This window comes from Ornithodoros turicata, chromosome 7 (genome assembly GCF_037126465.1).
Source record: "Ornithodoros turicata isolate Travis chromosome 7, ASM3712646v1, whole genome shotgun sequence".
Classification (NCBI taxonomy): domain Eukaryota; kingdom Metazoa; phylum Arthropoda; class Arachnida; order Ixodida; family Argasidae; genus Ornithodoros; species Ornithodoros turicata.
This window is the reverse complement of record NC_088207.1, coordinates 23,027,776-23,055,645: the sequence shown is the minus strand read 5'-3', so window position 1 is coordinate 23,055,645 and position 27,870 is coordinate 23,027,776. Positions and strand designations below refer to the sequence as shown.

The window sequence follows — 27,870 nt, the reverse complement described above, 5'->3', positions numbered from 1 at the left end:
ACCGGCCGCCTCCATTTCGCGCTAAGGAAGTGTCTGTCGCCCTATACAATCTCTGCTCCCCTCTCAGCATCACGCTTTTGGCTGCCGCCAAGATCTCTTATCGGACTCCATCATGCGACGTGATACCTGCACGACGCTGCACGACGTAGTCCCACCCATCACAGCTTCAGCGAATGAAGGTACACTGGTCGAACTACGCTATTTTGGGTCGTCTTACAAAGCGTTGAATACAGAAACTAACTATAAACTCAGTAATAATATGCGGAGTAGAGACTTCTCCGCCTTGAGGATCAGAAAGGGTTATTTCATACTGTAGGGGTCCAGAGACTTGGTCCCATGGCTTATCATTTGAACTGGATCGTATATGAAACCGCTTCATCCCATAAACATTGGAAGTGCGTTGAATTTGTTATAGGGTATGAGTTTATGATCCAATTTGTAATACGAAAAAGCCGCAGGCAGTACGCTACACGTAGGTGAAAGTGCAGCAGAAGGTCATCACTACAGAAGCGAGCGCGGATAACTGTATCGCATCCGTGTGGTATCCACGCATGCAAGGTACGCGAACACATCTGTGGCCGTGCGCTAGTGGAAATAGGTGTAATCGCACCCGCGCAGGTACTGAATATATACCTACACGTCCACAATCATGGCATATCTAGGGAAAAAATCTACATGAGAAAAAAAATGCTAAGCTACAACCGCTTTTCCTTTTCAGCATACGAACTGCTCAGGGAGATTACGTCATCCACAGGGGGCTAATAATAAAAGTGCCAGGCATGAAATATTTCGACAATATTTTGTATTCACTGCGTCCTCTTAATCATGGCTCCACCTGGCCAGAGAGAAAACTACCTCCTGCGGACGTCCGAAATAGATCCCAACGTCCGTGTCCTGCCATGGATGTCAAGTGGACATCTCTGAAAGCTACACGGATGGGCGTCCCTAGCCGTACATCCGCAGGATTTGCCGGAACAGCCGTTTGAAGCATTGCCCTAATAGAGTCCCTGGTGGGATGTCATAGTAATCAGTCAGTAATCACATGTCATTGTAATCAGTCGAGTTACATGGAGCATTATCGCAAGAGAGAGAGAAACATGACAAGGTGCGTCGCGGCGTGAGTTCGACATCCCGAGTCTGTGAAGCAGAGTAGTCGACCGGTCACCTCGCTCCCGCACCATAGCTGCGATTCTAAGCAGCCAATAAGAGTGCTCAGACAATGTGACGTCACAACACGCCAAAACGAGCCGGGAGAGATCGCCAATGCAAGCATTTTTTTTCGGGAAATGCAGATTTCCCAGAGTAAATATTTTGCGTGGCAGTGCCTAATGGTAGCATGTTCATATAACGCGGTAAACAAAACAAAAAATGCATTCGTGGTGCCCTTCATGCTGCTTTCATTAATTAAAAGTATTTTCGCTTGACGTTGCTTTATCATGGCTCCATTCAATTTACGTCACAACTCGAAAAATCAGTCTTGTGCTGACGGCGTGACCACCACCAGGAGGTGGTGGGTCACATGAGCTCGAAAAAGGAGCAGTCTAGAGGCACACAACTTTGTTTCTGTTTTGGTCAGTGTGGAATATTAGGCGTCCGAAAACAGTTTTCCCACAATTAGTGCAACCGTAGCGAAATTGGGACGCCTGCATTTGCCCCCCGAATCTCCCGTGCGCGAAACCCCCTGCTTCGCCTTCACGATAGACACGTGATGAGCGCCGCCACGCGCGTCACTATGTGACGCGAGTGGTAGGGCCGCTCCTCATTGGACCTGGGATCACATGATCGAGGTGAGCAACACCGCCCGGGCCGGAGCGTCTGCTACGGTGCTACCGCTTTGGAGACGCCATTTGTTCTCCAGCTGCGTGATGTCCGAAACGGAAAATTTGAAGGCTGTCAACGACACAATCACGATTCTTTGGGACCGCAGACACCACGGGAAGAACGAGTGGTGCAGCCCGAAATTAAATGCGTCTTGTACAGCGAAACCCCAGTGCTTCCCGACAGTGTGCAGCCTCTCTGACCGTTTTCACCGCGCAGTTGGTTCAGTGGCTAGCAGGTACCGCCGTCATCAGAGCCCTATCAGAGCCGTATATTAAAAGGGAATCTGGCCATTAATGGGTCATGCCTATACCTGAAGCTCCACCCACTTTTTCAGCTTTCTGACCAATGAAGTCTTGAAATATAGGGCGCTATCAATCAGTCACAGGGGTGGCATCCAATCATGGAGGAAGGAAACACAGGAGCGGCCGTTTCGAGCAGATTTCCGTGGGACCCCTCTGGCGGTCGCTCCTGTCAAAACCGCCATTACTTCCTGTCCACCACGTGATCCTCTCTAAAGTTTCGGTTTGGCAACGCTTTGTTGCTAGCGCTGCTTTTCGTGCTTTTCCAAAGTCACTTACTCTTAACATGTGAGCACTACTGCGGAAACAACGTTTTGTTAACGTGTTCTTACCGCGGTTGCGGCTGTTGTTCAACAGAAAGCAGCTCTGTCACGGGAATAACGTTTCCTTCGTAAGCACGTACTTGACCGGTTGTTTCGTACCCCTGTCTGTGAGAGAGTCATCTTGAATCGTTCCTTTCCAAGCTGGCGCTGTGCTACAGCTGCAGAGTCAATTGTTTCCCTCCATCGTTGTACAAATTTGATTACTGGCATGCTTTACCACTTCAGCAACAAACACACAAAACGCGGCCACGTCGTCACACAAACATCGCTGCCGCGAATGATGTTTCTAGTCCTGTGTGGTTGTCCTACAGACCCTGACCGGTCTTGTAGTAGAAGGGTAAACCAAGAGTAAACCTCCGAACACACAAAAATAAAGCTGGACGCGCGGCGTTCATCACAATGCAGATATCTGAACTTCAAGGCAATCACGACTCCTGTCGTCTGCTTTGGGAGCTGGCCTGCGCATGCTCTTGGGGTCACGTGAGCGGTCACATGGTAGACAGGAGCATCCCAGAATGCAGTGCGAAGTTGGCACGCCCGTCCCAGTGGCAAAAAGTTCGAAGGGCCGCTCCTGTGTTTCCTTCCTCCATGCATCCAATGCATTGCTCCGTAGACGAAAGCGTGCTGGGCGAACGCAATGCATACAGGTCCTGGTAGCACGTCACAGCAAACGTCAAGACACACGTGGCCTTAAAGATGGCGGCGTCCGTGATCGGCGGCCAAACCGTTGATAAACAATGCGGTTGTTGTTTCTGCGCGACGTTTTGGATGTCTTTCGGTCACAGAAATTATTTTTATCCAATAATCTCGCAGTAAAACGCGCGGTTTTGCACATAAGGTCTCGTACTGTTGACGTGATGTGATGGCGACCGCGCGTTAAGACACACTGAGCCGATGCGATGTGCTTAAACTAAGAAGAAATGGGCTACCATGTTGCGGAAGAAGCACCGCATAGTTTACGCTGGCCAAATACGTTCATCTCTTGGCTTTATGACGACGAAAATATGTCGGTAAGCGGCAGAACGACATGTAAACAAAGTCACATGACCTCAAAATGACGATGAAAGACGTTCTTTCATCGTTGATTTCTTAGGCAACTTGAGGCTTTGTTTGTATCTGTCCCTTCTATGTTATTCCAGCCTCCGAACATCAGTTTCTCTCTTGCTCAAAATGACGTTTTCTATGGCGTGCGACCAGAACAAGATGGCAGTTTTGCCAAAAGCACCCGCTTGAGGGTAGTTACAACAATGGAGGGTTTGTGTCACCACTGTGCCATCAGTCTATCCTAACTATTTGCCCCCTTATCCAACTGGGCAGCGCCGTTTTGGGTGGCAAGTGGATTGGATAGGTTTGAAATGGATACCTGTCGCAATCTGCAAAACTAGTGGATTTTTTGGTGCAATCCACATAGGGAGCATATGGCACGTCGGTGTAGCGCTGCCGGCAGAACCACCTGCCACATTCCTGCCATAGATATTCCTGAGTCTTTGTTATGATTTCGTTGTGATCGCAGTGTTCACTAGGCCTAACACCGGCGAAAAAACGTATTATTTTCAGTTAGACATCGATGGATGAGCATAAGTTGAAACTGATTTCCGAGAAACGTATATGAAAATGTACATTTGCAGCGTAAAATCAGAATAGTCCGTGAAAATTTTTTGTCATGAAATCTCCGGTTCACAGCATTTGTTTTCGTCGCCATTTTGGGTGGCAGTAAGGTATCATGGTGACCCCCTTAGTGAAAAACAAACCAATCAGAGGAGCGAAACTGTGATTGACAGGTCGAGCCTCTTTTTGAGACTCCTCCCAATGGCCAGACTCCCTTTTAACACGGCACTGGCAGTCATCAATGCCGTGTATGCCAAAGGGAGCCTGGCCATTAGGAGGAGCCTAAAGAGGAGGCTCGACCTGTCAATCACAGTTTCGCTCCTCTGATTGGTTTGTTTCTCACCACAGTCAGTTGTCAATCACAGAGGGTCGATTTGGGCGTATTTCATTGGTTACCGTTTTCCATGGGAGCTGCCATGACACCAAATTTTCTCCAAGATGAAGGATGGTGCTAGGAACGGCGAAGCGGAGATTTCGTGACAATAAATTTTCACAGACTACTTTAATTTCATACTGTGAGTATATATCCTCATGTACGCATCTGCAAAATGAGCTTCGTCTTTCGCTCCGCCATCATTATTTACGCGAAAATGGGATGTTTCGTCGCTAAAGTTAGGCCTAGCTAAGACCGTGATACCAAGAAAATAGCGAGGAGGAGGACCGTTATACGTAGGATCTTGTGTTCTATAATTGCATTTTATTTATACATACATCTTTACTCATTTTTGATTCGATCTACTTACATTACGTGATTTAAAACTTCATACCGGCAGTCGTCTGCTACGAAGAAGCGGTTGGACCGCTCTCTTGGCCAATCACTCCTGCCAGCAACCATTACTGCAATTCTGAGCCTTCCCAACATGCCTCTCTCCATACCAGCTGGAGACTGGGAGGTCCGCGGTTCGAATCCGCGGGCCGGCTGTGCCGTCTGGGGTTTTTCCTGGGTTTCCCTCAGATGTGTAATAGGCGTATGCCGCCACAGTTCCCCTGAAGTCGGTCCATGGACGCAGCTATCGTCCCCCCGAGCGGCCACTTCACCCTTTCCTCTCCTCCTCTCCACCACCTTTCCGTTCCCGAGAAACATGCCGCCTAATCAGGCAGGCAGACCTCTCGGGTTCCTCCCAAACGACACTCCTCCTCCTCCTCGCCTCTCTCCATGCAGATGGCGTTGATAAAAGTGGGCGCAAAATCCGTCGTTTTGGTCTGTCACCAGCGATATCCGTTTCAATCCAAATCAATCGAGTTTCCAGATGTATGCATCAAAATGGTTGCATCCAGTACATAAGGGTGAGGTGTACGTACTGGATATATGTCATAATAGACAACTGTATTTCGACCTGTGATTGGCTAGGTACCTCCAAAAGTGGGTGGAGCTTCAGGTATAGGCAGGTCCCATTAATGGCCAGACTCCCTTTGGCATACACGGCACTGCACTGGCTGTCATCGCTTGCTTTCTGCTACAGTGAATTCTGAGATTGCACAGAAGCCACGGATATACTCTTGTGATTGCAACCTTATTGTGTCAGGCTGCATACATGCTTTGTATTATTTAGAAAACATGCCATAAATCACATAAAGGATAGAAGTCAACAAGAAACGGCTCGCAATGTTCGTAGCAGACTGTTTTTCCTACCAAAGAATGCCCAAGCAACACAATGTTCTGAAAGCAGAGTGCAATAGGGCTGGACGGGTAGGTGGAAAGTCTTGAACAGACTTGTGAAACGAATGAACATTGATAAGACAGATACCATCCACCCCTATTGCACTCGACTTTCAGTACATTGTGCTGCTTGGGTGAGGGGGCTCTCTACCACAAACGTCACACTTAGCGTGGGTGATTTGAGAGGGTGGGTGGGCGATTTTGCAAATTAATTGCGCTGCGGTGAAACAACTTTGGACAAAAATATTTTTTGGGGAATGCTTTTCACATCCTCCTTTACAAGATGACAGCAGTGTTTGGCCATGTTAGATACCACTTTAATGCTCCTTTAAATATATCACGAACGAGAGTCAGCCAAATACTCCCCTTTAGCCAACGATATCCCTGAGTCAAAGTGGACCACCTAAAACGTGCCGGAAAAAACGATGCGTAAACACTTAATCTACGTCGTGAAATATCGCAACGTTCTACAGTGCAAAGCAAGCAACGTCATCGTACTCTTACTGCGGAAGCTGGGATGACAGAGGTGTGTCTCTCGCACCCCTTTTTCGAAGGTTACAGATCTTTACCACTTCTCGGCCCGTATCGACCTCTCCGTTTGAAAACAAATGACGTCCTAGTGTTCCACAGAGACACCAATTTTGCTAGAGTTGAACTGCGCTCGAAGCTAGGGGCGAACAATGTCGCGCCCAAAAGCCCTGGTATTGGGGGGATTACGATGGTCTCTGAAAGGGACGAACCTTCGGGTTTCTTTCGGAGGCAGGGAACAAGTGCCCATTCGTGGAACCCAGGCCCTCCCCTTCAGATTTGTTTCAGTTCGTCTTCTAACGTCACGATGACGCTTCTCGGGTAGAGGTAGAGGTAGAAACCATGGATGAAGGAAACAGTGCAGACAACGACCAGCAAACTAAACCACTTTTGCTCTGTGCCACAATGAGACTCTGCGTGTCAAGGGGCAGCAGTTTGGCTTTCCGAGCTTTCTTCTTTGCACACATAGAATACTGCCTACTTTCGCACATCCTCGGAAGAGATGGATTCAGCGCCTGAAAATCAGCAAACCTGTTGCTTCAGCAGAGAGAGAGAGAGAGAGACCGTGTGTGTGTGTGTACATATCTGATGAATGTGAAGGTGATCCGGATTATCGGATTAAGGAGGGAGGCGGGGTGACTAGCGTTAGGCAAAATGGGACTGCTGTGCAATCTCATTAGGTGAAACGGGACTGTTGACAAGTGGGCGTTAATGAAATGCCCCGCCCCGATAGTGACGTATGAAAAAAATGAATGCGCTCGTCCGACAACAACCTTATGTTGTACGAAACAAGGATCCTTTACATTTGCAAATGAAGGCAACTGACCAATTGGGGGTTTTCATAATTCGAGTTTCAAATTGAAATCGAATATCAATCACTCAAAGTATTCGATTCTCGAATCGAATATCCACTATTCGGTTTTTGAATATTCAACTATTCCCCGAATATGCACTACAGAACTACGCCACCCTGAAAGTGGCTTTGACCTGATGCTTCCCTGCATGAGGAGAAGCCTGCTTTACAAAACTGTCCGCGTTGCAGGACCAACACAGGACTGTTGTTGTACACTTCAAGACAGTGCCACCCCAAATTGTGTACACTTCGTCTGAGGAATGGGTGGCATCCCTCCCAAATGCACATTAGCGGCACCGGAGGGGGAATTTTGGTTTGATGTCAGAGAGGTTGCCCTTAAACAGTTAATTTGTTTCACGAGTGACCTGTGGACGTTCAGAAGCAATTACAGCCTCATCTGTGTAACATGCCACAGCCTGATTTCAAATTTTGAAGTTTGTTTGAAACCTTATGTAAAATTAAGCAGTAGGGCTCCCCACAGAAGAATTTTGTCTCTTGCGACAGATAATGCCACTATTAGTGCAAAAGGCATATACTGTAAAACTTTCAAATAAAAATGCTCGTAAATTCATCTTGAAATATCGGATTCACAACACCCCTAGATGTAATCGTTATGTTGAGAGTTCTAATACACGGATTCGCTGAACCTTCTGTGCATGGAAGCAAAGTGAAGGTAAATATTTTTTTCCAAATTAGAGGCACAAAACGAGAACAAAATCCACGAAGACAAAACTAAACCCCGTATGTATAGAGAAACAAGAATAAACCCTCGAAGCCAAGAGCAAAAACACTGCATTCAACTGAGCGCAGACAACCAGTTGTAAAACGGGAGTTTATTTTTTGTTTTTGGCATGGAGAAAATAGCTTAATTTATTAACAGCTCCTACAGCCGTCATGCACATCACTTCGAGTTTCTTTTCCTGCAGCTAGGCAGTTCGGTACAAACCTTGTAAAACAGTAACAGAGTGTTACGAAGAGTGCCAGATAAACGATGCTCTTTCGAAAACGTGGACAGTGGCGTACATCTCTAGAAAAAGTCGCAACTGCAACAGCCTTTGTAACAAACACAGTAAGTAATGAACCAGTGTCTCGCGATACGGTGAGAGAGAGAGAGAGAGAGAAAAAGCACCTGATTCCGAGATTAAAAGCTAAATATTTGCTCCCTCCTATAAGGCACTATTATATATATATATTCAAGAAAAAAATGCGCTATCGCAACAGCGTACAAAAATACACTTCGACAGGCGGCCGTGCAAGACGACTCCCCTCCTAACTTTCTTTTTTCGGAAATGACGTCACACAATTTAGTGCCCATCACCTTTCGCGCTCAACGTTGACGGGTCACAGGCACTGGGGTATTTTCTTTTTTTGATTGGCTTTCTTAGTTATGCATTTTCCTCTCCCCTTATCTATAGTGCTCTAATCTGGAAAACGTTTGGGACGCAACACAATAACAACTGTGAGCCGTGGGAACTCAATCTCGGAATGCTTTCCTCACAGGCTACAACGGGACAATGACAGAAGGCCACTGGGTGGCAGCCCTTGCTGCTTCCATTACAAAAGTGGGAAGGGACATGAAGGGGGAGAAAAAAAGGAGTGCCACAGTGGCCAATGAGAAAAGTGGGGCAACACTGGCCGACTACATGTTCTCGAACTGGTCGACACGGCGCTTGGTGTTACCCTTGCGGATTTCGCGCAGTGTCTTGTACTTGTCCCTGCCCTGTCGCACGTTTTCCTGGTGCAGGAGGTCGTTGCGAGTCAGCTTGGCGTCGTCCTTCATAGCCGAGAGCTCTTTGCTTAGCATCTGGAACGAAAATGGTAGCAGGGTTAGTAAAGAGGGTAATTAATCATGTTTCGCTAGGCCCATTTGCAATCGAGGTCGGAGCTTAAAATTGCTGAACTTTGAAGCAGACACATAAGTGAACTTTGTTTCTCTAATTCGTACTGCAGTACACGTAACCTGACCTTATCGGACCCAAACTAAACGAAGCCTTTACAAATAAGTAACTAACACTGTCCCATGTGCAATATATATATTAGAAAGAAAAAAAAATGTCCTATCTTATTCACTACAGAAATGCTAAATGCTTTCCATAGAAGTAGTAATACTACTAATGGTCGGTACATTTTTAAGCACTATCCCAGTGACAGAGGTACCATGAAGGAACACCACTAACATGAATGTGCCTTAGCTGAGACTGCCCACAGAATATAAAGAACCCACCTTATAAGAATAGCAACCATACCACAAGGTGTTAATAATGCGGAAGTATCTGAAATCGCGTTCTCGCAGCTTTGCCTATGCGCAGTAGTAATTAGTGTTGCGATCCGAGATATCCCAAAATCCCGGGATTTTGAGGGTTTTTTTTTTTTTCTCGCTCGGTGTTTGCTGTATTGGAGTAAACCCAGAATTTTCTTTTAAAAAATGTATTCAGGATTTCAGGCCTCAAGTGGAATATTCCAAAGCAGTTGTTGGATCAGGCTCGATGCAGAACTGTCGAATAATTAAGAGGTGTTTAATGGCTATAGCACATAACCTGAATGACCTAGTTATTTAATTAGTTACAGTACAGCCGTAGTAGTACCGTAGTAGTAGAACAGTAAGTAGTACCGCACACATTTCCTTCTCTGTGCTGTGTGGTGAGCGGGTTTCAATTCAAACCTTTGATACACGGACCCAGTGCCGCATTTGAGTGTTTTCAAATGGTGTATGCCCCAGGGCCCCCACCACTGCAATTGTCACTGGTTCTTCACTAAACGATGTGGCTTTAAGCTGTTGCCAAAGACACATATAGAGCAAGAACTTTCGTAGTGCAGTAAATCCTCTGTTATCTGAAGAACTCGCATGCTCTTGGAAAACACTATGCAGGATTCGCTAAAAACATGCTAAGACTCGTACGGTTGAGCAGGATCACGAGGCTGAGGACACGTTCAAAGCTTTGACTTTCCTCGACGCACATGGCATGGACATCATTGACTGTCACGGATAGTTCTACGACAGTGCTGCGTCCGTGAGTGGAAAGCACAAAGGTCTTCAAGCACTAGTACGGCAGAAAAATTATATGGCCACGCAGGATCCTTACTGAGCGTTCACTCTGAATCTGGTGTCAAAATCAGGCTACGACTGGTGCCCCACTCTTGTTCCCTTTTACTGTTTCCTCTAGCAGTTGTAAGAGTAACTTAACTTGTAATAAGTTAACTTGGGCTCATAAGGAACAGTCACACCATGACACATGGCAGACTTAATAGTACCTTGTCAATGCTATGCATAGAAAGGAACATTCTTAAACCGCTTAATATTACAGAGCAGGTTACTGATCTTTCAGTAAAGTCAACGAAGGTACCAACCTACGCGAGCAGAGTAATTTGTAGCCTTGAATAGCTTACAAGGTAGCAGATGCAAGATCTCAGATGGTTTAAACTGATAAAGCTACGGTGAAGTACTCCTTTAGGAAACTGGGGGCAGGTAACTAGCTGAACTCCTTATCAGTGAACTGAAGTAACTCTGATCACAGAACTTTTTCACGCATACGCCCGACGGAATAGTGACACCAAAGCCTTTCAAGTCAGGAGTCTTTCAAGTCAGGAGTCTTTCAAGTCAGGAGTCTTTCAAGTCAGGAGTCTTTCAAGTCAGGAGTCTTTCAAGTCAGGAGTCTTTCAAGTCAGGAGTCTTTCAAGTCAGGAGTCTTTCAAGTCAGGAGTCTTTCAAGTCAGGAGCCTTTCAAGTCAGGAGCCTTTCAAGTCAGGAGCCTTTCAAGTCAGGAGTCTTGACATTGCCACGTACCGGATCTCCATACCAGAGCACTACACATGACGATCGTGCACAGAACTCCCTCCTCTTATTTAAGAACGCAAGAAATGCACTACCCGTACAAACACAAGGGAAAGTATTAAGTTCTGATGAGTGTTTCGATTGACATATGGAGACCAAGCACTGAGGAGCCACACAAACAAATGAAACCCACAAATGGAAACGTCAGAGCTACTGCACAAGTGATCTGTGCCCGCACTCTCTCTGTGTTATTGAAAACAGTGTCCCGGGATTCTTAATGCTAGAGGTAAATGAAGCACAGAACAAACTCGTTCATAGAGCAACACAGACGTCAACTTACTTCTAGTTGATCACCCAGGTGCTTTTGCTTGGATACTGCAGTGGAGCGCTCTTCTTCGGGACGTGGAAGGTTCTCGTTTTCGTGGTTGGTGAGCTCAGCGCCTGTAGAAAAGATTCTATCAGCGGTCATATCGGACGGCAAACATTTGTGACATGCATGCATTTCAAATCTAAGCACTCAACCTGCTGCAATATGTTCACAAAGATGCTTCGGAGATGCTCAATATACTTTATTTGTTGTTGTTTCTAGATTTTTCAGACAAACACTTCAGACCACGCAACTCCCAACAGAAACAATGTATTTTCGTGCTCAATATTTCATACCACTCAATGTAAGGAAGTGGTCAATTTTTCGGATGCATGCTGTCAGCCACAGTAGCCTTTGTTGTCAAGATCATGCCTATCACTGAAGACAAAGAAGTTGCACTTCCTAAAATTTGCCCCAAGTTTTCTGACATTTGTTTACGGGAAGGTGGGCATGCATTGACTGTGTGAAGGCACTCGCGCTGCTCTGAGGAAGGTCTTGGGCAGGGGGGGGTTGTTTATGACTAACTGGATGTTCCTATTTTTTTTTTATAAAGACAGAGCATATGACATACATTTACTTATGACCAAATTCCGGCCTTGCTATGAGGACAGCTTTCTTTTAACACACTGAGAAAAGTTCAGCCTGAATTCTGGATGTGGAGTATGGGAGGGCTATTCTAATATAGTCGCCGACCAATTTTTCACGTCACAATTATCGGGCAGTCCGAATTTTTAGTGAATGACATAAATCCACTTTATTTCAAAAGCCTTCTCCCAGAACAGTGACATAAAGCGTCTGCCTTGCAGCAGGAATTCACAACAACATATCACAGCTAACTGCAGCGAGTGTAGTACTATCTTTGTACGCATCAGCAGTGTAGCCACCACAGCAAGGATTGCCGCTGTGGACGGGGGCGCATCAACGACGTCGTCACAGTCACAAACGACATTGATGCTAATGTTGCTGAGGTGTCAAATGGTGATGGCACGTTAATCTTGATCGTCAATGAATTTGAGTATACTCTTCTACAAAACACGCCTATTGCAGTAACATCATAGACATCCTCAGTTGAAGTTTACGACGACATTATAAAACACTCATAGATAAAAGATACTTGTAGCCGAAGACGCGCTCTAGACTGATGGACACACTCTTGCAATGTGTCTGATGTGCGCTTTTCGGCTTTGGTAGCACGTGAACAATCTACGCCTCTCCGCATGCATGCTGCACTTCTGCACACGCGTTATGTCGGGAATGGCTTTAGTTTCGTAGTGCAGTAAAAAATATCAGGCACGGGAGCACATTGTTCTGCTGTGTTTGTGGCACTCGGGGGACAGGAAGTCCCAAAAAACACGCACGTTTGAGGCGAGATCAGTAAGAATAATCAAGCACGTCTGCAGAGGAACAACCTGAATTCTTAGATGCACAAACACATTTACTCTATGGGGCGTTTTACGGTTACAACAGTTTTGTCTGAAAAATTACAAAGTCCGAATAATTGGATGGCGACAGCAGTTGCAGGAACATACCCATTTCACCGTTCGCTAATTCCTCATCATTCTCCCCTTCATCCTCAGCCTCTGTCACATGGTGGTGTTGAGGAGTCGTGGAGGCTGCTACCAGCGCTGCCGCCGCCTCTTCCTGGCGTCTGCGGGCATCTTCTACCTCTTCCTGCAGTCGTCGGGTTTCTTCATCCTTCTGGTTCACCTACATCCACAGAGAAGGTATACTTTAAGCCAGCAAGCTCACACAAACTTTAAGAAAGCATGTGCTAGAGCATTTTTTGCAATCCTTGATCCACTTTTTGAAACTAATGCCCAGTACCATAATGTACATTGTATAACATGCGTGTTTTGCAGCCAAATCTGGTACCTGGACCATGGGCGTTCTGTGAGGGAGACAAAGGAGGGAAGGGGGGGGCCACAGCAGCAGCAAGCTTAGATCTCTAAGACACGCAGTCTTCTGCGGCAGACATTCAACACTGTGCAGTATGCTCGAACTTAGTTGCATGCTAAACTGGCGTCACTCATGAACATAGTTGCCTTGCAGTGTATAAAGCCACGTATTACAGTAAAACCCAGTTACTGTAACTCCACTTTTAGTAAAATCCCAGTTATTGAAAACACAAGCAGTGGTCCCGGCTGAACTATTACACCTACGACTTAAAGGGGTTGTGACACCCAATCCCAAATATTACACAAAATCATGGATGAAATGTAGAATTTATTGGCGCCAAACATCTCTGTCGAAACCCCTTCACGCCTGCGCTCCCCTATCGCATCGTCAAATTTGTCGAAATCTTGTAAAAAATCCAGTGGTTTTTATTCGAATAGTGTGTTATGGCCATAGGCTTCAGAATTCAGAAAGATAAATGCTGCCTTTCCTTGGCAATTTTAAGAATTTAATTATGCAAATTAGCTTAATGCGTAACATCAATGCAAACGCCTCAACTTGCAACAAAAGTGTGTCTGAGTGTATTCCAAGTAGTTTTAGAATTTTTGGAGTAAGTCTATTTTTAGGAATTGAGTGACATCCTCTCGTGGAACAACCTATATAATACACATAATGCACACAATAAACTGCAATATTCACGCTTGATTCCTTTATTTACTTGCCGCTGCTGCGCCAAATTTCAAATGGTGATTCCCATTGGGTAGTTGCTGACCACTGCAACGTCCAGATACTTGTAACATTAAGAGAACTCTTCCTTATGTGCTATTATATCTTTATTATGCAGCAGTACAAATATTGCACTGCATAAAAATTCTGACTGGATATAAGTAATTTAAGGGGGGATGTGGCAATTAAAGCTAACTTCCTTATTTATAGTTCAAACTTAACCAAATTTGGCGTGCTTATGTATTTCAGCACCAGTATCTCAATGCAACAATCAGTTTCCGAATATCTCTTTTACTTATTGAGTTATAGGCATAAGCATATTGTCTAACGAGCCTCTTGATGGATTGATTAATTGTGTTGAAATATCGTGATATTTTTATGTCAAAACATTACTGAGGGCCTGCCCTGTGCAATAAAGCTGTTAGTTTTTCTCCCCATCTCATTTATTGCTAGCCAAAGTTTAAATACCCCCATGTCCTGTTTTTCTACAGATATACTGCTTGACAAAAAGGGCTTTACAAAATGTTCTGTATGAGATAAATAATAACTAATAGCTTTATTGCACTCCCTAATGTGCCTGGAACTCCATGCAACAGACAGGAAGCCTCTATCTTCAATCGTACAGATATGGTGAAGCTCGCCGTGATGACAATCGGATGCAAATGAAAAGCTGGGAAAACCAGCTCCGAAGTTTCATGTGCTCTATTTGTCACAAATCGCTACAGCAGCTCTTCAAAACCCACCAGGACAGTAGCCTTTCTAGTCGCGCAGCTTTTTCAGAGCTTAATATTACGTAAAATCAATGTCATTGTGCTTTACAAGCTCCCCGGAACGGCCGACGCAGCACGGAACATCGAGGAAAGCGCGCATTTTGAACGTGGCGCGCCGCCTCCGCCAATAGGAGGGCCGCGCGCTGGCCACGTGACTCTCGGGAGCCAATCACTTTGAGTTTTGCTTTCATCGATCGGATTTATCTTATTTTTCATCGATCTTATTTGCTGTCGGAGAAGTGTGAAACTACGGCCATCGGGGAGCTGGATTTCTCCTCTTTCAAATGATACCAAGATGGCGCCGATCGGTCGGAAAGGTATCGCGCAATTGGCAAAACTGTAAGAGCCCTCCGAGCGTAATTTCTACTCACTTTTTTGCGAGTGCAGGTTACAAAATAATCAATTTCTAGTCTGAATTTGACTGAAGTACTTCGTGACATGATAAGTGAAGACTCGAGGAGCACAAGAATGCACTTTGAAAAACCGACTTTTTGGACAAAATTCGACATTTTAATTGCCGCATCTCCCCTTAAATTAATATTCTAAAGAAAATCCTTTATCCAAAAATGAACTGCATGAAGGTGGGGACTCAGCTGACCCTTACCCCCCCCCCCCCCCCCCTTCGACCCCCTTCAATCAGGCACCAGTACAGCTACAAAACAGGAAACACAGTGTGTGCTTTCCTTACCTCGTCTTGCATGCGTTGCACTTCCTGCTGTTTGGCCCGGATGTCCTCCTCAAGGCGCAACTTCTCCTCGCTTTCCATAGCCTTGTCATTTTCTAGCTTCACCATCATATCCTCAAGCTCCCGCTGCTTGCGCTCAAATTCCTCTTTGGCTGCTTGTACCTGCCGTAGCTGTTCCTCCAGGCGGCGGATTGTGTCCTGGGCTTCCAAGAGCTCCTTCTGCCTCTTCTCCATCTCCTCCTGCATCTGCCGAAGGCGCTCGGCATACTCCTGCTGCTTGCGCTCTGCCATTTCACGGGCCTCAGTCTCCTTTCGGAGCTTCTCCCTGTGGGCCAACGAGTGATGGAAATTTGTGTCAAACCTTGCGTATTAAGGTTAACCACGTCACCATCACTTTGGGCAAGACCTGTATAAAACCTTTCCTGGAACTGAACTCGACTAATCACAAACACAGCCACTTGTACAGGCATGGTTGAACTCTATAAACGCTTCATTTGCAGACGACACTGCCTCTCGCCATATCGTGTTCCTTTCCCTTTCTCACTCAAAAATCTACTCTCTCTCATACTATCGTTAAGTTTCTCCCGCTTTAAAGCTTCAAACAGTTTTCGTTGCTTGGAACTGTGAAGACTGAATATTTACGATAATGTGCACCCACCAAAAATACTATTTCTAAAACAAAAGTACAGCCTATAAACATGCACATGACTAGCCAGTCACTTCTTATATATTTATAGCTTTACATTCAAATGAATTATCACATAATTCGCAACTATGGTAACGACAGATGTGACACTGTTCATGACGTGCTGAAATGTCAGCCCACTATGTATTTAAGGTCAGCTGTGGAAGACTGCGGGTCCAAGCAACTCGTGCCTCGCCACCAAGTTGCTGTCGTCCCTGCCCAGTTTGAAGATGCAACCCATGAATCAAAGCTTGCTGCCTCGACAAAAGATACCACGTATAACTAGGGAGTGACTTTCTCGGGTTAAATTCCCAAGAAAGGCAATTCAGTCTCCTGGGAGAACAGGAGCGGCAGGTTAAACGAACGACGCGTTCAGCTTGGCCACCCCACTTTGTTGTACGGGTACAAAGATTAGAGTCAAGTGACCAAAAAATCACTTCATCGTTCTGGTAAATGTATATTTGTTTTAAAATTAATTCTAAATGTTAAAAAATTGTACTGGGCCTATGGCGCTATGACGACACTGAAAAAAAGCATTCTTTTCGTTAAAAAGGCACTGTTTATAAAGGAGTTTGGCTTGATAGACAACCTGAGCCCCTAAGTCATCGATTACATATCACCGCCACGCAAAGCATGCTGGTGGGCAAGATCAGTTTTATCAGCCTATGAGTAGGGCCTGACTTTTTAGGGTTAAACCCGTATCCGCCCGATATTTACCCCCCGAACGAAATCTGTAAAATTCGGGTTTAACCCGAATCTACCCGAAAACATCCGGGTCGCGTGGCACGCTCATAAGCGTGCATTAAAATAAAGTTTGATAACATTGCTAAACATTAGTTCCATGTTAAGACAAATTTTTATTAAACAAAAAATAATCACCCGAATACGCCCGAATTCCTGACGACAGAATATGCCGTAACGGGATTTAACCCGAATACACCCGAATTTTCAAATGAAAAATATCACCCGATATTTACCCCCCGAATTTGCCCAAAAATAAAACCCGAAAAAGTCAGGCCCTACCTATGAACAGACACATTTTTCCCGCCTCGTGCCCACCACAGCAAAATATAACCTCGAACCGGTCTTCTCGTGACTTCACCATGTCTGTCTACAGAAGGTAGTCCATTTCCCGCCTCGTGCCCACCACAGCAAAATATAACCTCGAACCGGTCTTCTCGTGACGTCACCATGTTTGTCTACAGAAGGTAGTCCATAACTCCATACTGTGTTAATCATTACCTCTCTTGCTTTCGTGCCAGCTTCTCCTCCTGAGCTTGAGCCTTCATCTGCTGCACCTCAATAGTATCTGGCTTGCGACGTCTCATGTACAGCTCATGGTTCCCCATGCAGAGCGCCAAGATGCGCTTGTTGATCCTCAGCCGGGGTGCAAAGAACACAAAATCCTGCAGGAATATGCGCACGAGTTCCATGAGGGGAACACAGGAGGAAGCAGAGTCAACGCCACCCAAAATACGGAAGGCATGTTCAATGCCTCCTCTCCCTTCGTCGCTATGCTGTCACAAAATCAAAATTAGTCTGCTACCGCAATTCGCTGTTCCGCAAATTAAAGAACTCGTTAATGATTGCAGCTAACTTCGTAAATTTGAAAGTAGACTAAAAGTGCAACACTCATTCCCAGAAAATTAGTCTCGAGCATTTACATTGCACATTATTTTGTTTTCCCATTTAGTACGTGGAGACGTTCACTACTCGCAGACGACAGCTGCCCATGCGACTGACGGTGGCCAGACTCCACGGCCATGACCGTTGAAAGCATGTTCCCGGTTGGCTACAGCCACTGAAAACAGTCCCGATTGGCTGACTCTTAGTTGTTACGTCATGTCGACAAGTAAGCAGGCTCTATATATATATCTAGGTGGTGTTGGCAGAGCACAACTCACAGGAGCTTTCTTGTCGATGGGCTTGATGACAAACTTTCGGTCGTTGAACGAAATGTTCCTGATTTCGCTCCAGGGAAAGCCGATCTTGGGAGTAAGCCTGCGCACAGGTGCACCACTAGTTAGCACAGTCGGAGGCAAACATGTCACACATAAGTGATCTAGTACAGCTCTATTACTGGATCGAACTTGTGGAGTTCCAGCGTAAAGTACACTTTCTTGCAACAAAAAATAAACAATGAATTCAGTAGGACAAGGCAAGTTATGGTGCATGCAAATTTTAGGTCTCGTTCCCACTAATTCAAACTTTGGAACACTAATTCAAGGGACTCTGAAGCACCTTTGAATGTGCGGCAGTCATTTCGCCCGGGATGTAAAATACAGTTTACATACAGCAAGGACTTCAATAGAGTCGAACCCGCATATATCGAACTCAAAGGGGATCCCAAAATAGTTCGATATATCCATAATTCGATGTACCAGGTGCGCTGAATTCGCTGTGACTTAAGCACTCGTGGGCAACACTACTAGTTGCCTGTGTACTAGTAGTACTTGTTTCTAAACATAACGTACAATAGTAAGATCAATGCAACACATTTTTTTTGCAACACCTGATAGGCATCACATGTCACTTGTTAAAGCGCTTTTTCCAATGCTTCTATTCGAAATAGCCGAAAAGGCTTCACAAGCTGAACACAAATTTCTTATTACTGCTGCCAGTGCAGCTTCATCGAGGAACACTGGAACAACGGGTGCAACAACAATTTTTGCTGTAGACTAGAGAGATCCCTTGAGGCATTAGCATGCTTCACACGTTCTATCATACCCACAGCTCAACCTTCTGTGATATTTGAAGTGCTAGTTTTACTTATGCAACCTTGTTGAGGATGTTTGAAGAAAATGTTCGAAACCTAGGTGTTATATACTTCTAGTATTTAGCATTTCTGAAACAAAACTCCTGGCCTGTAAGAAGCCTCCTTATTGTAACAAGGCAAGATGTTAATTCTTCACAACTATGTATATGCAGCAGGCAATACGTATTAACACATCCTCACTTGTCATCTTTTTCGTAGATGTTGAGCCCCAGGGCATCCACTCCGAGCCAGAGCTCTGTACCTTTTTTGTTCTTGATCTCAAAGTAATTGACACCGTACATTTCCAGGTCCTGCGCAATCTTGAGGTACTCCATCATGGCATCCTCCCTGCATTCAGGACATTTTGATGAGGGATGTGCAAATATTCAACCTGTTGAACTTGAATCAATGAACAAGTGCACTAATAACTTTGAAATTCGAATTTCCAAATTTGTTATTCCTTAGTTATTGATGCACACAGCAGCAGCAGTAAGTCTGATTGCTCATCTATGGTGCATAATATCCAGGACATCACCTATGTATTGCTACAACAGAGACAGTTGGATCAGAAGAGATATGCCGTATGGTAGCACATTACGGCTGAGTACTGCGGGTTGTTTTATGAAGCTCTCCAGCCCTGTAAAAATATTTTGCGACATTCTGTGACGACGATATGATATCCGCAGTAGTTAAGTGACAAAAAAAAGTAAAAAGGAAGAAGAGTAACATTCCGAAATTCAACAAAATATTTTCATGGAACAGCAGGCTTGAACAGCTTGGGACAAAAGTTTACGGAACACAGCACTTGCGTATTTCTTCATCACAGCGGTCTCGTGCTAGCTATCAAGGGGAGTTCAAATAAGAAGCGGGTGACCAGTTATTCTGTCCATCTCCTTGTATGTGTGTCTGCTCCTGTTGGCTGCTTGGGTGTCACCCCAATGGACAAATGCGAGACCCCGGTGTTCCGTAAACTTTTGTCCCAAGATGAACCACGACTTCCATGTGTGTGCAGGCAGAGTAGATCCTACCTTCCCCATGACTTGTGATCTCTCCACACAGTGGTGGTGACAGTCACAGCCACTAAACGTAAAACTCCAGAAGAACCATAACTTAAAAACCTGAGACATCATACCAGCTCCCTTGCTACCTCTCAATCCTCTCCACAAGAAGTTTTGAGGCTTTCAAAAAGATCGGTCACCTCTAGCACCATCTAATTCCAATACAGCTGAAATTGCTCTAGTGGCACACCATTACCTTGCAAGCGTGGAGAACAGGGTTCACAAGGATTTACACCCACCTTGGAAGTTCCTTGTGCTCTGCCCACCAATTGGTGATTCGCTCGTCCCACTGCTCCTTTGACAACTTGTGCTGATCCATTACCCTGCACACGATGCAATCAGTTAATATAAAGCAATTAGTGGCACAGTGGAAGGGAGCAGAATGTCACAGGACACACAACACATTTTTATAACTTAAGTTACATACACACACCACACTGTAGGCACTATGCAATACTTACGGCTCCTTTTCTGGGGGAGAAAGGAACACGGTTAGAAGCTACACAACTCAGTATGTCAAGTGCTTCACAGGTCTACTTTCATATAGATACGGTTCATTACATCATGGACGCATTGTACGGCACACCAGAATACTGAGGAAGAAAGTTATTCTTCTATGTGTCGTACGTAGCGAGATACAAGCCCTCAAATGCACTCCTGAGCAGACCGCAGAAGTCACAAAACTCAGTGCTGCGTCCATTCCCATTGGCAGCCGTAAGCACGTGACCCTTCACAGTATTCGGTGACCTTCGGTATTCGCAGTGCCGATTTTGCCCGCTTCTATCACCCTCTTCACTGTGAAAATTTCAATGCAGGTTCACATCGGTGTAAAGAGCAGTCCTTTACGTTTACCTGAGACACCCTAAAGGCGACCTGTCGCACCAACTTTAAAGGAGCCCAGAAAGCCATCTCAAAGATTTTCTGTTTCTAAAGCATTATGAAAGGATGTGACCTGACAACTAACAATATTTTTCTTCAAGAAAAAAAGCGCTCCGAAACATCGATGTGCGTATTCCCACTCTGCAGGGTCAAACGAGAAAGAGGAAAAGAATGAAGCATGAGCACCGGTGATGTCATTAGTCACACCGCACTCTAATCAGGGCTGGCGCTCTTATTTTTTCGGGGTTTTTTTCGGTTCGTCCTGTGTAGCAGACGTTTCTCTAGGCCAATCAGCGGGCTGTACTCTGATGACATCACAGTGGCCACAGTGGCTAGTTTCGGGCATTGCCACCGTTGCGCACAGCCGTGACTTTAAAGTTCAGTTCTGCAGGTTCCATAATGACTACTCGGAGAGAACAAATGGCAGTGTCTGCCCTGTGTGATGTAGATATCAGACATATAAGAGTGCTTCTACAGACTAAGGCTCGTGTCTTCAGCAACCAAGTGAATTTCTGCCATTGCAATCCACGTGTCTTATATTGTATTTTTCAGAGTACTGTTTCTCTACGTAAAACAGAAGTAGCAAAATTTATCACCATTGTTTCATGAGTTAAAGCCCCGAATTCTTAAGTACTAAAATTAATTTCCCTGTTTTGAGAAGTACGACGTCCCATAGTTTGCGCAAACTGCCACCCGTCTTGCAATGGTGGTCCTCCAAAGTCAATACTTCGACTCCCCACCACAGCAGCTGGCAGTCTTCCAATGTGGGGCAGAGAGCGGAGACCAGGAAGGTGTGCACACTGCTGCTACAAGACAGCCTCCCGAGCTCGCCATTACATCGCCTTCATTTGGGTAATCTGATTTTTACAAGTTCCTTCAGAAATTCACTTTTTTTATTATTTGCTGTGTTTACCGTATTTACTTGATTATTGAATGCACCCCTAACTTGAGTGCTTGAATTTTGGTACCTGCAGTAAATACGGTTTCGTAAGTGTAGTCTATACGAGAGTAAATACAGCATATTTATATTTACTGAGTATCAGCAAAGTTGATTTATAAGACAAAACATAATACATAAATACATTTTAGTTTTTAATATTTAATTAATATTAGAGGTGTTCAAATGTCAAAATTTTATCACGAATTTTATACGAATTGAATAAGAATACAGTTTAACCTCTCAATAACAAACGTCGATTTAATGAAATCCTGTTTAACAAATAATTTCTGTCGCTCATACACCTCCCCATAGACACCAATGTATTTTTACGCTCGATTTAACGAAATACATTTGTTTGGTTTGGTTCACGTGAGACCATTGTTCTTAAATGGCCACTAAAATCCCAAAACAATTTGCTCTCAAATGAAAGTTCGTGTTTCAATCAGGCGAAGTTAGTTCACACAGCGCTAATGTTTAGAAGAAAAACACAATGAAAACAGAGCCGTCTTTGGCGGCAACGAATGGGATCCCCAGGAAGCAAAGATTGGCGGCACCCAATGAGGCAACAGGAAATGCGCGCGCATACCCGTCATAGGCGTGTAGATTCGGAGCGAGTCCGATCATGGTGTTCCGTATATGCGCAGCATGATGCGCACTGCCACATCTTTGAATACCGAGTCACTGAATTGTAGCCCATAACAATTCCTGCGAATGTTCGACTGACATTTATTTTCACTCCTTCAGATAGAGATGGCAGCCCGCTTCGCATACTATGTTATTCACCGGGCCTGCTGCATAGCGTGGCACGCGCATGCACGCGCAGCATGGACTGAAAACACCAATGCACGAGCTGAAACGACGTTCACTGCTTAGCGCCAAGCAAGAAAGAGTCCTGTACAAGCGTAGTGCAGTTTCGTGTTTCGCTGGGGCAAACTTTGGTGGCAGCTGCACACAACCATGCAGTTTCGGTCAGAGAACATGTAGAGACGCATTTGCAGATGAACTAACAACCTCGAAAGACTATGTGGCACTTTGCAGCTGTTCTATTCATGTATACGTCAGTGTTTCTGCAACGTATTGTATTTAATTGCATATTTTGCGCACCCCTAGTTTAGCACGAAAAATGACAAAAATAAAAAATTGCGTAATTCGGATGTCAGGCACGCTAGTCTCAGTGACTGCGGCGATTGCTTTTCGCAACGCCGTCAGTGCTACCGAAGTTACTGCGGTGATTTTGCTTGATTTGTGCACTTTCGGGTGAAGGTCCACTGACGCGATGGACGATACTGTCACTCGAACTACAAAACGCAGAAAGAGACGCTGGACAAACACGCTATGACACACCTTACAGCGCAACATGACAAAGTTGGCAAACGTAGCAAGCTTTTGGTCGTCAAGTGCGAGTAGCGGCATCTTCCAGCAGCGTCGCAGCATCTCTACATATTTAACCGGTAGATGAAAGGTAGCGGGCAGACATTTTGGCTTCCGCCAATCGGCAGTCTCACTGTATTTGGCTACTTCCTTGGTGCTTGCGCAATGCAGTGATAACATCAATATTGACTCTACTGAGAGCCTATGACCGGCATACTAAAATTTTTTACTTTTGCGCCATTTCGATATTGTAACGAACGTTGCCCCGTAATTTGCGCACCCCCAACATTTCTAGACTTTTTTTGTGAGAAAAGTGCGCAAATTACCTATGCGAGTAAATACGGTACAGCTCCAGTGAACCTTAATAACACTGGAAAAAATTGTCTCGTTGCCGAGTGCGATTACAGCAACCCTCGGGGCCATGAGGAGATCTTAATTGAACAAAATTATTTGGTTAGTTTAACGCAATGATTTTGTTCACTTAACATTCCCCCGTGCCCCAGGGCGGCTGTTATCGCACTGGGAAATGACACCCAATTTTATTTCAGTGTTATTAAGATCGAGCTGAGCTGCACAAATTCAAGCATGCATCCCACAACAGCTTGGTAGTAAGCTGCTATGATATTCCAAAATAAAACCATTATAAATAAATATTCAAACAAATATCAAATTTTGCAATACGAAACGAATACCGCAAATATTCTATCCATATTCGAAACTGAGTAGTTGCAGACCTCTATTTAACAATGTTAATTAATTGAAATTATTTTTTTAGTAATGGCACTCCAAGGATCTGTTTCAATATGATTTCCCTTAACTAGCTTTCCTGAGCAGGGGGTGGCCTGCTCAACGTCCCGTCTAAACGATGTAGGGTAGTGAGCATTGGTGAGAATAACTTTTCAGCGGTCATTCAAGGGGGGGGGGGCCTTATTTGGACAAAACACCTAAAGAATTGGAGACAATGGTACAGGGCACGGAACACAGATTTGCAAAGGTACTGTCAGTTTATCAATTATGGATAGGGCCTGACTTTTTCGGGTTTTATTTTTGGCCAAATTCGGGGGGTAAATATCGGGTGATATTTTTCATTTGAAAATTCGGGTGTATTCGGGTTAAATCCAGTTACGGCATATTCTGTCGTCAGGAATTCGGGTGTATTCGGGTGATTTTTTTTGTTTAATAACAATTTGTCTTAACATGGAACTAATGTTTAGCAATGTTATCGAACTTTATTTTAATGCACGCTTATGAGTGTGCCACGCGACCCGGATGTTTTCGGGTAGATTCGGGTTAAACCCGAATTTTACAGATTTCGTTCGGGGGGTGAATATCGGGCGGATACGGGTTTAACCCTAAAAAGTCAGGCCCTAATTATGGAGGAAAAGCGAGACGCTCATGGCACTGCGTTACATACAACAGGGTAAAGCATGCAACAATAAAGCGTGTAGGTGCTGATTTGCCTGCACATATACCGTAGCACAATTTTAGAACTATCCAAATTCCTAAGAAACACTCCTAGTGAAACGGTGACTATTTCTGACCTGTTATATAAATATTTTGTACTTCATATTGCTAGAATAAGGTACAGCTTGCGACATACAGTCAAACATCGATATAAGGAAATGCTACACAACAAAATTCGCAGTACAGTGCAATGGTTTGTATTCAATGTTGCAATTGGCTGCCATATTTTGACAGGCTCGATACAACAAAATATTCAGCACAACGAAAAACTGTTTTCTACAAGAGTTTTTTTTTTCTACATTTTTCTACAGTTTTCTACATTTTTCGTTGTATCGAGGTTCGACTCTACTTGCAGACAACACTGCAGCTGTTGATTCCAGACAAGGATGTTGCAAGGTGTACCCGACAGATATCCTAGTAACTAATGTATCCTAATTGTGGTGATGATGGAATAAAGGTAATTCAACATAATACTCAAGAAAGGGGGTTATAAGTACAGGACGGCAGTAGCACAATGATTCCGCATCCACATGTAAAATTTTATTTTATTAATAATTATAATAATTTCCTTAATGGATAAGCAATAAACTGTGCAAATCTGAATTACAAAAACTTCTTACGAAAACTGCTAATTACAAAAACTGCCAAAACCGGGCACCATTGTTACAGCAAAAAACACACAGCAAACGAAATCCTTTTCTCGGGTTGCAGCATCCACCAAATTCTACGGGAGAAGCTGCCAACAGTCTGCTGGCGGAGCCAATGCTTTAATATCACAAAACAAACACTCACCAAAGGAGTGTCTAATGACGGTAGCTAAGCAAAGGAACTACTACGTCCCCCTTATCTTTACGGCACGTCTCCTCACAGTCTGAAGTCTACAGGGTACACTTCCTACCCGACAAAGTCTGATAAGGCACATTTTTGGGCTGCCAGTTGATCTATTGTACACTACTTACAATCTCTTACCCACATATCCTCGGAAGTTGCACGAATGATAGTACTATTAGCAACAGATAGAGTGCCCCCAATAACTTCACGTGCTCAAGGGCTATTGAGAATTTTTGTTCTCACAATACAGTTACATAACAGAGCAAGCATTTGAGTTCACAATTAAGTCTATGGGATTTGCAGCATTTTTTTTTTTTTTGTCCCTTCTACCCACAGTATGTATTCAGCTCTAATTCGATACCTAGGAAGACATGCTCACACCTTAGAGTACAAATTATCCAGTTACAAAAACAGCCCACAGACAAGGATCGCACAATTTTTGAAGCAGCGGCTACACCAGAAAATTATTTATCCCATTGTATCGTGGCAGTGTGAATCTTGCTCAAAGAGGACAACTGCACAGTTTGACTAACATAGTTCAAGTAACAACTTGGTAGCAGTCATTGCAAATCTGGCTGAATTTTTCTTCAGTTCAAACGCTTAGAAGCATCTAGTTATAATGACAGGCTCTCGTGCAGGTTCTGCACTTCATCAGTGCACGTTCTGCACAAATGTTCGTCATTAAAACTAGATGCTCTTAACCATTTCAATTTTGCTCGTTGAATTGTTTGCGCTGAAGCTGATATCACCTTGTTAGTTCTAAAAAATATTGCATATAAAATATGCATGCAAAGTAATCAAACCCGCGGATGCAATAGAGTGATAAGTCAACTTATCCCCTTTTGAGTATTTTTGTTGCTATGTGCCTATGTACCAGTATGTACCCGCCAAAGAAAATTTAGGACTGCATTGCAATTTATTGACCCACTAAAGGGTAAGAAATGGGAAATGCACGTGTGTCAATGGGATGCACAGTCAGATCAGGCCCCTTTTACACACACATACAAATGGTGTAGCTTAAATTTTGCTACAATGCGCAAATGGCCTTTGGCTTCCATTCGAAAAACACGTTCTTCCCACCTCACGTGAGCATGTCGGAAGTGCTACTGAGCACTGCTTTAATTGTATTGCGATCAGAAAAACATGCGCACTATACTAATAAGTCGTATTATGCTGGTAATCTTTAGGACATCATTTTCAAGGGTGTGCTCGTTTAGCACCACAATCAGCCCCATCACGGCTGATATCCCAGTAATGGGTCCACTACACATGGGGCACATCATCCTACCTGGCATCACGCATTGTTCAGCCACCAAGGTCTGGCTCGCGAGAATTGTTTTTTTCTGCACAAAAACCCTGTGCATGCAATGTTATATTGGAAAAAGGGGATAAGTTGTGTTCCAGGATTTTGTTCTGTTTCTGCTAAATCACACACCCCAAAACAATGCTAACACGACATGCATGTAGCGCAGACACATACATGTGTTTCGCATCTTGCATTTGCGTTATTTGAGGAAACTCAGCCGCAATTACTTTACCAAATATTCCTTTGAAGTTTTCTCGGTTCGGGATTCCTCAACTGATCTTCTTGCATCCACGGGTTCAATTTTAATTGCTAGTACAGTGAAACCCGCGTATAACAATACTGACGGTAATCGCGATATCCCTCGCGATACGGGGTATATCGTTGAAAGAGGGCTGACCTAAATAGCGCATCCCCGAAAAGTCGTGCGCCACACCGCGTGTAGCAAAACAAAAAGAAACAGATGCTAAGAAAAAAACGCGAAGCTGTGCGACATCGCACTGGCTTGGGAAAACACCGACCAGAACTGGTGGAGAGAATCGGGGAAACATATTGGACATCTTCTGGCAACACTAACATCACCATTCCGCAAGTCGGCGTCACCTAGTGCCTGCGTGCTTTAGGAGAAGCTTGTTTTAGAACACTGTCGCGCGACTCTCGGGTTTAATTCTTTTGATGCAAATTTTGGATTATACGAATTCTTTCCGCTATCCCGTGAGATATGTATAATCGAGATTGCACTGTATCTTATCGTGGTGAAAATCGCCGCGAGGTTACGAGACAGCGTCCCACATCGTTATACGAGTACTCGGAACCGCGGCCTCCATTGCTGCACGCGGGTCGTTTCCCCATAGAAACAATGTATATCTTGATGGTAAAATCATGAACCATCGTTTTACGAGGGATATCGTTATACGCGATATCGCTATCCACGGGTTTTACTGTACATTGCTAGTACATTGCTAGTACAACACAACAATGAAGACCAAGTATGATTTGCGCAATGCAGGACCCCTCAGCGGTCAGACCTCGTGTATTCTAATAAAAAAGCATGTACGTACCTCTGCGGTAAAAGACGGTCACTGGTAAGGCAGCCAGACTTGTGCAGCTCCGTATTGTAGTCTCCATACTTGGCCTGCACCGCATACGAAGCCAACAACACAGACGTCTCGGGCGGGCAGTAAATCTCGTCCGTCAGGATGGTGCTCTTCACTTGCAGGTAGAACAGCCTCTGCAAACAAAAAAAATAAATTCATGCACCCTCAAAAGCACAAAAGGA

General features: G+C 44.5%; 1 protein-coding gene across 1 annotated transcript in view; it reads right to left on the bottom strand.

Moving 5' to 3' along the window:
* Window positions 1–7,910: 7,910 nt before the first annotated feature.
* Window positions 7,911–27,870, bottom strand: part of LOC135400352 (moesin/ezrin/radixin homolog 1-like) — a 40,077-nt gene continuing 20,117 nt past the window's right edge. Inside the window, exons 6-14 of the mRNA XM_064632185.1 lie at window positions 27,653–27,822; window positions 20,043–20,126; window positions 18,947–19,093; window positions 17,895–17,991; window positions 17,233–17,396; window positions 15,309–15,630; window positions 12,761–12,938; window positions 11,205–11,305; window positions 7,911–8,896 (exon numbers count right to left, since the gene is read on the bottom strand). Of these exons, the coding sequence (XP_064488255.1) occupies window positions 8,732–8,896; window positions 11,205–11,305; window positions 12,761–12,938; window positions 15,309–15,630; window positions 17,233–17,396; window positions 17,895–17,991; window positions 18,947–19,093; window positions 20,043–20,126; window positions 27,653–27,822 (1,428 nt within the window). The 3' untranslated portion in view covers window positions 7,911–8,731. The remainder of the gene's footprint in view (window positions 8,897–11,204; window positions 11,306–12,760; window positions 12,939–15,308; window positions 15,631–17,232; window positions 17,397–17,894; window positions 17,992–18,946; window positions 19,094–20,042; window positions 20,127–27,652; window positions 27,823–27,870) is intronic.